At 39.4% G+C, this 14,745-nt stretch overlaps 1 protein-coding gene across 2 annotated transcripts in view; it reads left to right on the top strand.

Annotated features, from left to right (window-relative positions):
• Positions 1-12,748, top strand: part of STON1 (stonin 1) — a 115,758-nt gene extending 103,010 nt beyond the window's left edge. For both annotated transcript variants that reach the window (XM_077282445.1, XM_077282446.1), the window contains exons 2-4: positions 875-2,776; positions 8,444-8,646; positions 12,327-12,748. In XM_077282445.1, the coding sequence (XP_077138560.1) occupies positions 895-2,776; positions 8,444-8,646; positions 12,327-12,401 (2,160 nt within the window). In that variant the 5' untranslated portion in view covers positions 875-894 and the 3' untranslated portion in view covers positions 12,402-12,748. The remainder of the gene's footprint in view (positions 1-874; positions 2,777-8,443; positions 8,647-12,326) is intronic.
• Positions 12,749-14,745: the final 1,997 nt, after the last annotated feature.

Here is a 14,745-nt window from a genome sequence, read left to right on the forward strand (position 1 = left end):
TAGAAGGGTTTGTAATGTGACACAGGTAAACTCTTGTGTGTTGTCCTTACCCCCACAGGGACCTTATGTAAAAGGTGTGAGTCATCTCTAATTTCCCAGCACTTTTAATCATGCATGAGGTTAGAACACCAGAGCTGTATCCTTATATCTCATATACTGAGAAGTCTGTTCTAAACTGTAGTGGGGCGTGTTCTTTTTCTGCTGTATTGCTGCTTGCTGATGATTGGGCAACTCTTACAGATAGAAGAAGCACACGCCCCCAGTGAAAAATATCTGATAACACCCACTTGTAGTAAACAAAGGTTATCTTATTAGATATTTTGATAGCAAATATCTCTGCAATGGAAACATGAAATAAAAAAAACTACTTTTATTCTGCTCTGCAGTCACTATTACATCTTGGGTCCAGTTCAATATGAAACATTTCGTAAAGGTCCTCTTTAAACCAACTGGGTGTGTACCAGAGAACTTCTGTCATAGAGGAGAAAAAGTAAACTCCCAAAGAAAAGTTCTAAGGTAGAAGCCTAGTTGGTTGAAGGGAAGAGTTGCATTTTTATTAACTTCAGAACAAATGGACATAGAAAGAAAAATGTTCCAGAATCAGTAAAACAGCAGCTAAATTAAAAAATCCCGTTAAAAGTCCTAATTTATAGCACCCAGCTGTCAGTTTATTCAGAATTGTTTAGGGTGCACAATTTTTATTTACAAAATTATTATTTTTAGAAAGAATGCAATTTTATTAGTGAAATTAACATGTCGCAAGAGTTAATGTAACAGGTCCTCTCTAAAAGTTATTGTACAAAAATATACAGAATGATTGAACATTATTAAGGTATGAGGATTGCTAATTATATTTTATTTTTTCTATTTTCAGACCATTCATATTTGAGAAAAATGTGTGCAGCAAATCCTGATAACTGGGTAACTTTTGAAGATGAAAATCTGTTCCAGTCTCCTCGGAAAGCCCTAATATTTCCCCATGACAATGCACCCAGTCCTAAACCAAGCGAACTTAAACTAAGTCTATCTCATGAGCGGATGACAAGTCTTTCTTCTTCCAACTCCACCACACCTCACACATCTCCAATAATTGACTTTTTCATGAGTCCTGGTCCTCCAAGCAATTCTCCTCTTTGTACTCCAATTAAGGACAGCCCATCCACGCCGTGCACTCCTAAACAAGAGTCTTTTAACTTGTACCCTTTAGCTGAGAAGCCCCAGAACCACCATTATATGTTGTTTGAAGAATCAGCAAATCAAAGGTCAACTGTGTCATCTCCTACAGATACGAATGACCCAAATCAGAATGTGTCACCGTGCAAAAGTAATAACAGTGTAGGACATTTTTCAGTTTTTCATTTAGATCACTCTCAAAATGATTGTGCCTTCTCAAGCCCATTTTGGAACAATGATGCCACAAGTTTGTCACAGGATCTATCCATTTCAAGCAAATCTCGCGTGAAAGAAAAAAAGCCTGCCAAACAAGAATATAACATTTCAGAAAAAGAAACGTCTAGCAATAACCAGAAAAGTCTAAACCAATGTTCCTTCAGTTACGTGTGCGAAAGGCTTCAGCATTTAAAGATTGACCCGCCTGACAAGTCGAAACATCATCCAGGCTGTGTTGAAAGTGAAAGCCCATCATTTATTCCACAAAGTCTCTTTAGAAGTCAAGGGAAAGATGGGTGGCCTTTCATGTTGAGGATACCAGAAAAAAAGAACATGATGTCTTCCAGGCAGTGGGGACCTATTTACCTGAAAGTTGTATCTGGTGGTATTCTGCAAATGTATTATGAAAAGGGTCTTGAAAAACCGTTCAAAGAATTTCAGCTTCATCAATTCTGCAGACTTTCAGAACCAAAACTCGAAAACTTAGGAGTTTCAGATAAAATACATACTGTTAAGATAGAAAATATATCTTACGTGGAAAAAAGGAAATACCACCCAAAACCAGAAGTGGTTCACGAGGCAGAAATCGAGCAAATGTTAAAATTAGGAACCACTGACTATTCCGATTTTTTGGACTTTATTTTAACAATGGAAGAAGAACTCTTGCTGCTTTCTCCAGTCTTGAAACAGAAAAAGACTTACGAAGAGCCTGAAATGTCAGTGGAGATAGTGGACAATTTTTGGGGACAAATTTCAAAGGAAGGGAAGCTAAGAGACAAGTTGGTGGTCTGTAAATTATATTGTCTTAGTTTTATTAATAGTGGCATGGAGTGTTTTTTAACATTAAACGATGCTGAACTACAAAAGCGGAACTATTTTGATAAGAACAGTGAGAAAAACTTGATCCATATTTCAGAATATCATTTCCACAAATGTGTTAAGCAACAAGAATTTGAAAAGTCTCGGATAGTTAAATTCACACCGATAGATGCCTGCCGGTTTGAGCTCATGCGCTTTAAGCTCCCTTGCGATGTCAATGAGCTTCCATTTTCACTTAAGAGCTTGGCTGTGGTACAAGGAGCCTATGTGGAACTCCAAGCTTTCTTAAACATGTCCAGTAGTATGGTGGGTCCTTCACAGGTAAAATACTGCGAAAATATTACTATCCACTTCCCCGTTCCTGCACAATGGGTAAAAGCACTTTGGACTGTTAGTCTACAGAGACAGAGGTCCTTGAAGACGAAGATGAATAGAAGAGCCTGTCTTAGTACTGGATATGAAATAGAATCAGAGCCGGTGATACAAGTTACAATCGGGACTGCAAAATATGAGAACGCATACAAAGCTGTTGTGTGGAAGATTGATCGACTCCCTGATAAAAATTCTAGTAAATATACATTTTCCATTTCATTCTATTGTTGATATTATGCTTTATTTCTTAAGAACCACTATTGGACTAGAGTTGGGTTAGTTGAGAAGAGGAAGAGTGGTAACCCACATGACTAGTCATCCTACAATAGGTTTCATGCAAGTTTATCTTCCTCAGGGAGCATAATAATACTTCTCTACAGTTATATGAAAAAGTTTGGGCACCCTTATTAATCTTAAGCTTAATGTTTTATAAAAATAGGTTTTTTTGCAACAGCTATTTCAGTTTCATATATCTAATAACTGTTGGACACAGTAATGTTTCTGCCTTGAAATGAGGTTTATTGTACTAGCAGAAAATGTGCAATCTGCATTCAAACAAAATTTGACAGGTGCATAAGTATGGGCACCCTTATCATTTTCTTGTTTTAAATACTCCTACCTATATTTTACTGACTTACTAAAGCACTTTTTTTGGTTTTGTAACCTCATTGAGCTTTGATCTTCATAGCCAGGTGTATGCAATCATGAGAAAAGCTACTTAAAGTGGCCACTTGCAAGTTGTTCTCCTGTTTGAATCTCCTCTGAAGAGTGGCATCATGGGCTCCTCAAAACAACTGTCAAATGATCTGAAAACAAAGATTATTCAACATAGTTGTTCAGGGGAAGGATACAAAAAGCTGTCTCAGAGATGTAACCTGTCAATTTCCACTGTGAGGAACATAGTAAGGAAATGGAAGAACACAGGTACAGTTCTTGTTAAGGCCAGAAATGTCAGGCCAAGAAAAACATCAGAAAGGCAGAGAAGAAGAATGATGAGATCAGTCAAGGACAATCCTCAGACCACCTCCAGAGAGCTGCAGCATCAACTTGCTGCAGATGGTGTCACTGTGCATTGGTCAACTATACAACGCACTTTGCACAAAGAGAAGCTGTATGGGAGAGTGATGCGAAAGAAGCCATTTCTGCAAGCACATCAAGAAAAACTAAGAAAAAGGATATGCATGACACTGGGATCAACCATCAAAAGATAACAACTTTATTCATACAAAAAGGCACATCAAAACAAGACATACATTTAAAAGCATTTAAAAACGGAAAAAACAGCACATGGCTAGTAAGCTACATGCAACCCCCCAGACAGTTGGAGACAAATGTCGTTTTAGCACTGAACAATGTGACAAATATTTAGAGAAGGTGCGTGCATATGAATTGAAACACGTACACTTATACTCATATACCACCAACTTATACCCTACAGACATCAAACAATATTAAGGACAAAGCTATAATATATACAAAATTTAGGCTCAGAGTATGCCCCCTCATACACCCTAAAAATTCCAATGAAAGCAAAACAATATATAAGATGTTAACCAGAAAACTGGGGGTAAGATAACCATGTATTAGATCAAGATATACCGCCCAGAATCAATAGCCAAGTTATAAAGGAATATATCACCTAAAGACCAGGAGCGAGGCAGATAGTAAACTCCAAAGGAGCCAAAAGTGCAAAGATGCCAAGTAGAGATGAGGTAGTTCAAATATAAAGTGCTAATACTGGGGAGAACTTGAGCCCCATGCGTATCGATGCTACAAGGGCATCTTCCTCAGGGGAAATGTCACATATACCCCTGAGGAATATGCCCTTGTAGCATCGATACGCGTGGGGCTCAAGTTCTCCCCAGTATTAGCACTTTATATTTGAACTACCTCATCTCTACTTGGCATCTTTGCACTCCAGGCTCCTTTGGAGTTTACTATCTGCCTCGCTTCTGGTCTTTAGGTGATATATTCCTTTATAACTTGGCTATTGATTCTGGGCGGTATATCTTGATCTAATACATGGTTATCTTACCCCCAGTTTTCTGGTTAACATCCTATAGGTTGTTTTGCTTTCATTGGAATTTTTAGGGTGTATGAGGGGGCATACTCTGAACCTAAATTTTGTATATATTATACCTTTGTCCTTAATACTGTTTGATGTCTGTAGGGTATAAGTTGGTGGTATATGAGTATATATTAGTGTACGTGTTTCAATTCATATGCACGCACCTTCTCTAAATATTTGTCATATTGTTCAGTGCTAAAACGACATTTGTCTCCAACTGTCTGGGGGGTTGCATGTAGCTTACTAGCCATGTGCTGTTTTTTCCGTTTTTAAATGCTTTTAAATGTATGTCTTGTTTTGATGTGCCTTTTTGTATGAATAAAGTTGTTATCTTTTGATGGTTGATCCCAGTGTTATGCATATCCTTTTTCTTAGTTTTTCTTGATAGTCTTTCTCATATGCATATGGTTGATCCCTGACTCACTTATGCTTTGTGGTGCCTGCTACCTTCTTTGTATACATTTCTGCAAGCACGCCACAAACAGAGTCGGCTGAGGTATGCAAAAGCAAATTTGGAGAAGCCAATTTCTTTTTGGAAGAAGGTCCTGGGGACTGATGAAACCAAGATTGAGTTGTTTGGTCATACAAAAAGGCGTTATGCATGGCGGCAAAAAAACACAGCATTCCACGAAAAACACTTGCTACCCACAGTAAAATTTGGTGGAGGTTCCATCATGCTTTGGGGCTGTGTGGCCAATGCCGGCACCGGGAATCTTGTTAAAGTTGAGGGACGCATGGATTCCTCTCAGTATCAGCAGATTCTTGACAATAATGTTCATGAATCAGTGACAAAGTTGAAGTTACGCAGGGGATGGATCTTTCAGCAAGACAATGATCCAAAACACCGCTCCAAATCTACTCAGGCATTCATGCAGAGGAACAATTACACTGTTCTGGAATGGCCATCCCAGTCCCCAGACCTGAATATCATTGAACATCTGTGGGATCATGTGAAGAGGTCTGTCCATGCTTGGCGACCATCAAACTTAACTGAACTGGAATTGTTTTGTAAAGAGGAATGGCCAAAAATACCTTCATCCAGGATCCAGGAACTCATTAAAAGCTACAGGAAGCGACTAGAGGCTGTTATTTTTGCAAAAGGAGGATCTACTAAATATTAATGTCACTTTTCTGGTGAGGTGCCCATACTTATGCACCTGTCAAATTTTGTTTGAATGCAGATTGCACATTTTCTGTTAGTACAATAAACCTCATTTCAAGGCAGAAACATTACTGTGTCCAACAGTTATTAGATATATGAAACTGAAATAGCTGTTGCAAAAAAAACAGTTTTTATAAAACATTAAGCTTAAGATTAATAGGGGTGCCCAACCTTTTTCATATAACTGTATATGGGCATAGGTGAACAGGTTGTTGTTGTTGACTAATCTATTCCGTGGACAACAGAGAGGCACCATGACAGTTTAAGTTGTTATTCCTAACTTGTCTGTGGAGTCTAACAGGTAAAGTCTCTCCTAGTGGAGCGTGACATGCCAGTGTAAGGAGACTTATAGGCCATGCAATGCTTTTCTCCGAAATTAAATGTGCCAGTTGCCTCTTCAGAGAAGAAGAGGACTAGAACTCTATTGCCATCTACTGCCACTTTAGTTTTTAATCGCAAATGCTTTCAATTGAAACTCTTCAGTTAGCAAGGTGAGGCTGACCATCTGAGCATTTAGTAATGTCTGAAAATCCCGAGTGCGAAAGAGCTCAGTTATAATAAGTAGTATCAAATTATAGTAAATGTTCAGTGTTGCACTCCATTATGGTTTCCCTAAGTAAATGGGAAACTGTTAATATACAGAAGTGATACAACAGACTATGGAACATGTAAACCACAAGCATATGCTCTTTCTTCATTGTTGAGGTCCTGTATTATGCATCCTCAGTCCTCGAAGTAGATGGCCAGTAATGGACATGTGCTGGGGACCAGCTAACTAAGATTAGCAGAACAGCAAGGATATTCTAGGACATGCCATTCTGGCATGCTTTGCTCCAAAAAACAGTCTTTTATTACTTACACCATAGTTATGGTCTTTTAAGACACTTTTTGTTTCTTGTTTGTTTTTTGTTTGACTTAGGTCCCGGCCTCATTGAAAAGGGGAGTGGCTATAAAAAGCAAAGGGGTATGGCTTAACATGCACCCAAAAAATGCACCAAAATTGTAGTGTGCATTTCTGGCTAGACAATCTTAAAATTAGGCATATTTCAAACAGCATGAGACTCTTTGAGAAACTTGGTGCATTTTAACACTGTTTAATCTGAGTTTGCACCGTCTAAGAATTAGATACTTTTAAAAAAATCTGACCTAATATTTGTATGCATTTGTGATGTACATAGATTAGATACATTAGATGCAAGATCCTATTTTATGTGCAGCACTTCTGGCCCAATTTATCCTTTTAAGGCTACTTTCACACTAGCGTCGGTACGGGGCCGTCGCGCTGCGTCGGCCCGACGTACCGACGCATACTGTGAAAAAAAATGCCCGACGTGGGCAGCGGGAGCAGTCTTACGACGCTTCCGCTGCCCCATTGTAATGTTCGGGGAGGAGGGGGCGGAGTTCCGGCCGCACATGCGTGGTCGAAAATGGCGGACTCGACGCACAAAAAAACGTTACATGTAACTTTTTTTGTGCCGAGGGTCCGCCAAAACACGACGCAACTGTCGCACGACGGACGTGACGTATGGCGATACGGCGCAATGCGTCGCTAATGTTAGTCTATGGGGAAAAACGCATCCTGCAGACAACTTTGCAGGATGCGTTTTTTCTCCTAAACGACGCATTGCGACGTACAGCCAAAAACGCTAGTGTGAAAGTAGCCTAATTTAACCACTTTTCTCTTTTTTTGTCTTGTGGTATTCCTTGAATTTTTTTTGCACAAATTTCTCAAAATACTACAATTAGTTCTTGAATTAAAAATGCTGTTTATTTTTGTCTTTAACCTTTCTTAGTGCTAAAAGTCACTTGTTCAGTTACAAAGTGAGGGTCATAAACCACTCCCAAATTGAATTTGAGTAGATTTGTGCAAAAAAAATAAAAATTGTGTCTTTTCAAGGTGAATCGGCTGAAAATATTTGGCAACCCCAAATCCTGCCTATAATGACGAACATAAAACAATAAACAGGTGAACAGATACAAAATAGACTTTAAAAAGCAAAAAGGAAAAGAATAAAGCGCAAGTGATAAACAAGTTTTAAAGGCGTTTTCCGGTTTTAGGCTACCAGTCTTCAGTCACTCCTGTGCCGATGTCTAGAGCATATTTGCATATGTCTAGTCAGCATGTGACCACATGTATGCAAATCACATAGCTAAAAAAAAGAAAAGTTGTATATCGGCCCACCAAATGTTGAAAAAATGGCTTGAATTGAGATGCGGTGCACAGAGACTCCAGATCGACTTCTGGGTGTAGATATAGCAGCAAAATGGAAAAAAACAGTGTCTTTAGGAAATGAGGTAAGTATATTAAAATATAATTTTATTAGCAACATAGTTAGAAAAGGGAAAAAAAATAAAAATTAAAACATACAAAGAGAATAAAAGGACATGGGTCTACGCATTTTGATCACAACCGCTCTTAGTCCTGCTCGCGATGTGAGGATTCACAAATCTGCAGCAACATAGTGACTGCAGACTTGTAGCCTAAGGCTGGACAAACCTTTAAATGAACATGGTCCACCATGCAGAACTAGCCCCAACTTCGGTATATTCCATGTGCCAACGGCACAGCTTAGATCCTCATCGTAGGCTATTAAACCGCTGGCCTAACACGTTCTCCACTGCTCTTTTTTAAGGTCCTGATCAGCCACACAGTTTATCCTGTAAGCTTGAGCTGGGCTCCGACCAGGAGATACCTCGCAGCTGGAATCCGATGGCAAACATGCAGTTTATTATGCCGTTTACATGTGTCTCTGGGGCAGAGGTGAAATCAATGGGAGTCGAGAATGATCTCCAGCCCCATAAAAACGTCACCCAGAAGACTTGCTACAACATCCAGGTATTATTGATTTCCACATTTGCTTTGAATGGTTTATATTACATATAGATTGTTATTGGAGGACATAAGATGACCTGATGGAACAATATACGCTCTGATTAGATTGGGACCGGCAGGACTTTATTGCTTGTGGGTTTTTTCCTATCAATCTGGAATCCGGTGACAGCAATATCTAAACTTGTCTATCTGGAGCAGACATTGCTCTATAGCGTCGCAACCATGAGCCATCTACTTTATGTCGTGCATAAATATCCGCATTTTATCATCCACACGGAATGGCTAAGTCAGCTGGTTTTGTGCTCAAAACAAGAGGAAAACATACAGTTCAGCAAATGTGTACAAACTTCACAAAGCTGTCATCCATAATGTGCTTATAATTTTAATGTATGCAGGAATACTCGAACCGCCGCTCTGCAGACGGTTATTCAGACATGAATACATTGTGTAATATCAATTGGGACAGTCAATCTTACAAACATACATCGTTTTATCACCGTGGAAAAAGTGAAGACGTTCCAGCTCCATATAGATTCCAAGTTTATTCAAAATAAAATATTAAAACATTAAATCAATGTAGTGATCAAGACAACGCGTTTCAAACGCTCACCGGCGTTCTTTGTCTGACACACAATACCTATTTACAGTAATATAACAAATTAGAACAATTAGAACAATTAGAACAGTTGTGCTCAAAAGTTTACATACCCCAGCAGAATTTTTGCTTTCTTATCCATTTTTCAGAGAATATGAATGATAACACCAAAACTTTTTCTCCACTCATGGTTAATTCCTGGGCTGTCTAGCATGAACTGTGCACTTGAGATCAGAGATGGCCACTCCAGAACAAGAGGCAGAGATGGGATGTATGACTGTCTAAAGTGTTGATTGGAGATGCCATACTTAACTTGCCCAATGGCCCTATTTTCTGTAAAACCAGAGTAATGATACTCAATGAATACTCATTATTCTTCCCTGTGGCTCTTGGGCTTGTTGCTTAAGGTTCGTTTACACGAATCGAGCCGCGGTCATTTAATAGCCCGTTATCACAAGCAGACTGCATATAATGGTGCACACAGAACGATCTTTAATAGATGGTTCAGTGCTCATGTGCAGCACAAAAGATCATTTTGCCCGACGAGCATTCTCTGGGTGATTGATATACTGTTTAGACAGCACGATTATCGTGAAACGAGTGTTCCCAGGAGCGCTCATTCACTGTAATCTTGCAGTGTAAATGCACCTTTAAGATATAGATATTATATAGTAAAGATTACTCTAAAGATAAGACTCATACGAGGTAGGCACGAGTCATGTAACGTAAAGGTATGGCTTTATTAATAGCCGCTCCCGTGACTGGTAGCGACGTAGAGAATGACCAGTCAGACAGAATGTAACGGTGGGAGCATAAGGATAACACGGCTCCCCTAATGAAACGCTCACAGGAAACTCGCTGGAATCATCAGTTTTTGGGAGATGATATCATTCTGCAAAACTGCTGGTGTTAGGAGTATTCAGCTCAAGTTGCTTAATGACGACCTAAAATGTGATGAAATGTTAATGCTTAACCCTTTGGTAATTTACCTGACAGAAAGAAAGAAAGCAGTAACTCCACAGATACAATATATTTTTTTTCTTCTTACTGTAAGCAGTATCATAGTGCAGATTTCTTTATAAATGCTGATTCTGCTGAAATACTGATAATTAACTAGAAAAAGCAAGGTAAAGTACTGTACACACATAAAGTATGGAACTCATACTGTGAGGTATACAATATTAGAGGTACAGGGTGTAACAGCGCAGAACTGCAAGTTTCAGGATGATCCTGAGATAGATAGATAGATAGATAGATAGATAATAGATAATTAGATAGATAGATAATAGATAGATATTACATAATAGATAGATAGATAGACAGATAGATAATTTTGGTCAGGTGTGTCCAAATAAAGGCAAGACTACTTAAGAAGGCTGTTCCACATTATTAAGCAGCCTACATTTTTTGCCAAAATGGGAAAGAAAAAGGATGTGTCGGCTGCTGAGAAGCAACAAATTGTGGAGTATTTAGGTCAAGGCATGACTACAATCAACATTGCCAAGACACTTCATCGTGATCATCGCACAATCAAGAAGTATGTAGCTGATTCCCAGCACACACATGTGCATGCTGATAAGGAAAAATTGAGGACTCTTTCCAACAGGCAAATGCGTAAGGTTAAAAGAGCAGCTGCAAAAATGCCTTGTCATAGCAGCAGACAAGTTTTTGAAGCTGCTGGTGCCTCCAACGTCCCCAGAACAACAAGATGCAGGGTCCTTCAGAGGTTTGCAGCTGTGCGTAAGCCATCCTGTCGACCACCTCTATCCACTGCAACAAGCAGAAACGGCTCCAGTGGGCCAAACGATACATGAAGACTGACTTCCAAACTGTTTTGTTCACCGATGAGTGCCGTGCAAGGCTCGATGGTCCAGATGGATGGAGTAGAGGATGGACACCCCATGAAAACACGGCTAAGGCGCCAACAAGGAGACGGTGGAGTAATGTTTTGGGCTGGAATCATGGGGAGAGAGATTGTCGGCCCCTTTATGATCCCTGAAGGGGTAAAGATGAACTCCATAATCTATGTGGAGTTTCTAAAACAATACTTCCTGCCATGGTTCAAGAGGAAGAACCGTGCTTTTCCGCAGCAAGATCATTTTCATGCATGATAATGCACCGTCTCATGCTGCAAAAAACACATCTGCATCTCTGGCTGCTATGGGCATAAAAGAGGACAAACTTATGGTGTGGCCACCATCTTCCCCTGACCTCAACCCCATTGAGAACCTCTGGAGCATCATCAAAAGGAGTGTGTATGATGGCGGGAGGCAGTTCACAGCTAAGCAACAGCTCTGGGAGGGGATTCTGTCCACATGCAAAACAATTGAAGCAGAAACCATCCAAAAACTGACAAATTCAATGGACGAGCGAGTTCATAAGCTTCGTTCGCACAAGGGGTCCTATGTGCAAATGTAACATCACCTAGAATAAAGTTTTCACTTGAAAACTGTTTCATTTCATTTTGTAATAAGCTGATAATGCTTATAACTTCACAATTGGCCATTTTTTTGTTCAAAATAAAAAAAAAAGGTTGAAAACTCTGCTGTGCATAATAATTTGGAACATGCATTTTGAGTGTTTTTTTTTTTTTTTTTTAAAAGATACTGTTTTCATAGGCAGTTTGTTCCAAAACATTGCAGTTATACTAGAATAGTAGATGGCTGGAAAATAACAATGACTGCAATTCAGAGAGGTAATTTAGAGAAAATAGGAGGAAATATTATTTGCATAATAATTTGGAACACAGTGTAATAGATAAATATGAGATAGATAGATATTAGATGGATACATATAGTAGATAGATAATATAGGGATATACAGTATATGAGTTGGATAGATGGATAAGTAGATAGATTTTGTTATTGTTCCAGTCCTTTTCTTGGTTTGTGGGATTGTTCTGCAGATTCAATATAACTAGTTATCGACTCAAACCAGCAGCAGTGGCGCCCGGGGCTCTGGGCCGAATATGGGGGAATTGTGTTGATCTATGATATTTGTTGTCTATATTGGGCCACATGATAGAATGCCCCCACCATACAGAACTTGCACTACATTTACTTACTTGTCTACTTTCTTGTTCACACAGGTAGAGATTGATAGAAAACGTATCCCCACTGATGGAGAAGACATGGACAAGACCAGAGAGTGCAGAACGCAGTAAAAAAAAAGTTATCGAACAGAACAGAGAAATCTGCGTGGAAATATAAGCGGTAATTCAGAAAGCGGCAAGCTAAGGTGCTCCATGTGCTGGACTATATCTCCCAGCACGCCCGGCCTGCCGGGGCCGTATATACATTCACCATGGCTGTCTTACATGTGCAGATGTAAGGGATGATAGTAGGTGTACACTATTCTTTGTAACTGAATATTTCCATGATTTCATATTAATATACCTAAAGTACATTGTTAATATGATTTACATTTACAGATAACACAAATAAGCAGCAGCTTGATGTAATTGTTTTAAGTGATTTATTTGCTTAATCTTCTCTTTTGGCAATAAAACTGAAAAAACGAAGAATGAAAAAACAAAAAAACTATAAAAAAACAAAGAAATAACAAAAAATAAACACAAATATTTTGTCTCTTCTTCTCTCTATTTAGTTACAGGCAGATTTGTCTTAAATGTGACATGGAGCCCCCGATCCTGGGGATCTGCACGTTATATGCTATAGTAATGGGGGTATCTGTGCATCACTAAGACCCCCTACAATTAGGTTGCCCACCAATGTGCTGCTAAAAGCGCTGCCCATTAGTGGTGAGCGGACGTGCTCGGATATGGTGTTATCCACCATGTTCGTGTACTAACCAAGTGACTTCAGCGTGCTCAAAAACGTTCGTCTGCACCTGACCTTAGCCCTCTTCACACGTGGGTCTAAAACACGTACGTGAAAAACCGTCATTAGTGTTTTGGATCGGTGTGTCATCAATGTGTACGATTTTCGTGGTCATCCGTGTTTTTCCGGACTGGATAAAGACAGAATTAAATGACAAAGCTTCTCCTATACTTGCAATGTTAAACACGGACCGCACACGGACTGTAAACCATCCATGAGCTGCACGTGTTTTTCACGAACCGTTAGGCTATGCTCGCATTAGCCGTTTTTTCATCAGTTTTTTAATTCATTTTTTTAAGGTAAATTTTCCGCTGCAGTTTGCAGCACCAGCAAAGCCTATGAGATTTCAGAAATCTCGTGCACACAGCTTGTTTTTGTTGTCATCAGTATTTTGTGCTTTGCATGGTTTTTTGCACGGTAAATCATGTCACTTTTTTCAGCGTTTTCTCTGCATTTCTTCAGCGTTTCTCAACCGTTGAAGGAAATGGGTGGAGAAAAAACAGCTGAAAATCCCCACCAAAAAACGCAGGTATAAGGTTTTGCAGTGTTTTTTTGTGCCAAAGCCTGATTAAATAGAATGTGATTTTGTTTCTTTGTACATATTATTGGCACGCACGAGAGACAAAATCGCAGGAAAAACACACAAAAACAGCACCAAGAACACAGCAAAACCTGCATTTTTGCCGCAGCTTCTTTACTGCCAAGAGATCAGGTTTTGCTGCAGAAGCAAAAAACGTCTAATGTGAACATAGCCATAGACTTGTATCGGCCCTTGTTATATGTGCTGCCAGAAAAAAAACGGACACGTCTCCGTATGGTTCACAGTGACACACGGTCCATATAAAAACATGGATTTGTGTATAGCACCGTAGGTTATAATGGGTACGTGTGATATCCGAGAGAAAAACTGAAACTACACGTACTGGAGTCATGGACGTGTGATGGAGGCCTCTCTACTGATAATGGATTTATTAAGGTCCCAATTCTCACTTTATTCATACATTTCCAGGAGATACAATTGAGAAAGCGCAAGAATAGATTCTCTAATAAGTTTATTTTCATGGGGATAATTAATATTTACTAAAAGAGACGAATGAGGAGAAGCCCCGCATCCTCTGTACAGCGTCACCACTCATGGGTCAGCGCCAGCACCCAGTGAAGGTGCAGGGGCATCACTCCGTCTTTACAGTGGAGAGGACAAGAAAGGGTCAAAACACAGACATGGAAAGAAGGTAATCACTAGATGGAGATATTGTCGCTTCCAATAAAGACCGGCTCACCTGGCATAACTAATGCCCTGACAATGTCAATCTGCCATAACTTTATGATCCAACAAGGCATGGACTCCACCAGACTTCTGAAAGCGTCCTGTGGCGTCTGGCACCAAAACGTTGGCAGCAGATCCTGTAAATTGCCAGGATCAGATTTTGCACTTGCTGACAGAGGATACTGTGCCTTGAGAATCACACACCTTGTACTTTTCCACATTTTTTCACGTTACACCTGCAAACTTAAATGCTTTTTATTGGGCTTTTATGTGATATTCTAACACAAAATAGCAACTATTGGTGACTTGAAAAGGAAATGATACATGGTTTTCTAATTATTTTAAAAATATAAATCTGAAAATATGATATGCGTTTGTATTCAGACCCCCTTGAGTCAATG

The sequence above is a fragment of the Ranitomeya variabilis genome, chromosome 2 (genome assembly GCF_051348905.1).
Source record: "Ranitomeya variabilis isolate aRanVar5 chromosome 2, aRanVar5.hap1, whole genome shotgun sequence".
NCBI lineage: Eukaryota > Metazoa > Chordata > Amphibia > Anura > Dendrobatidae > Ranitomeya > Ranitomeya variabilis.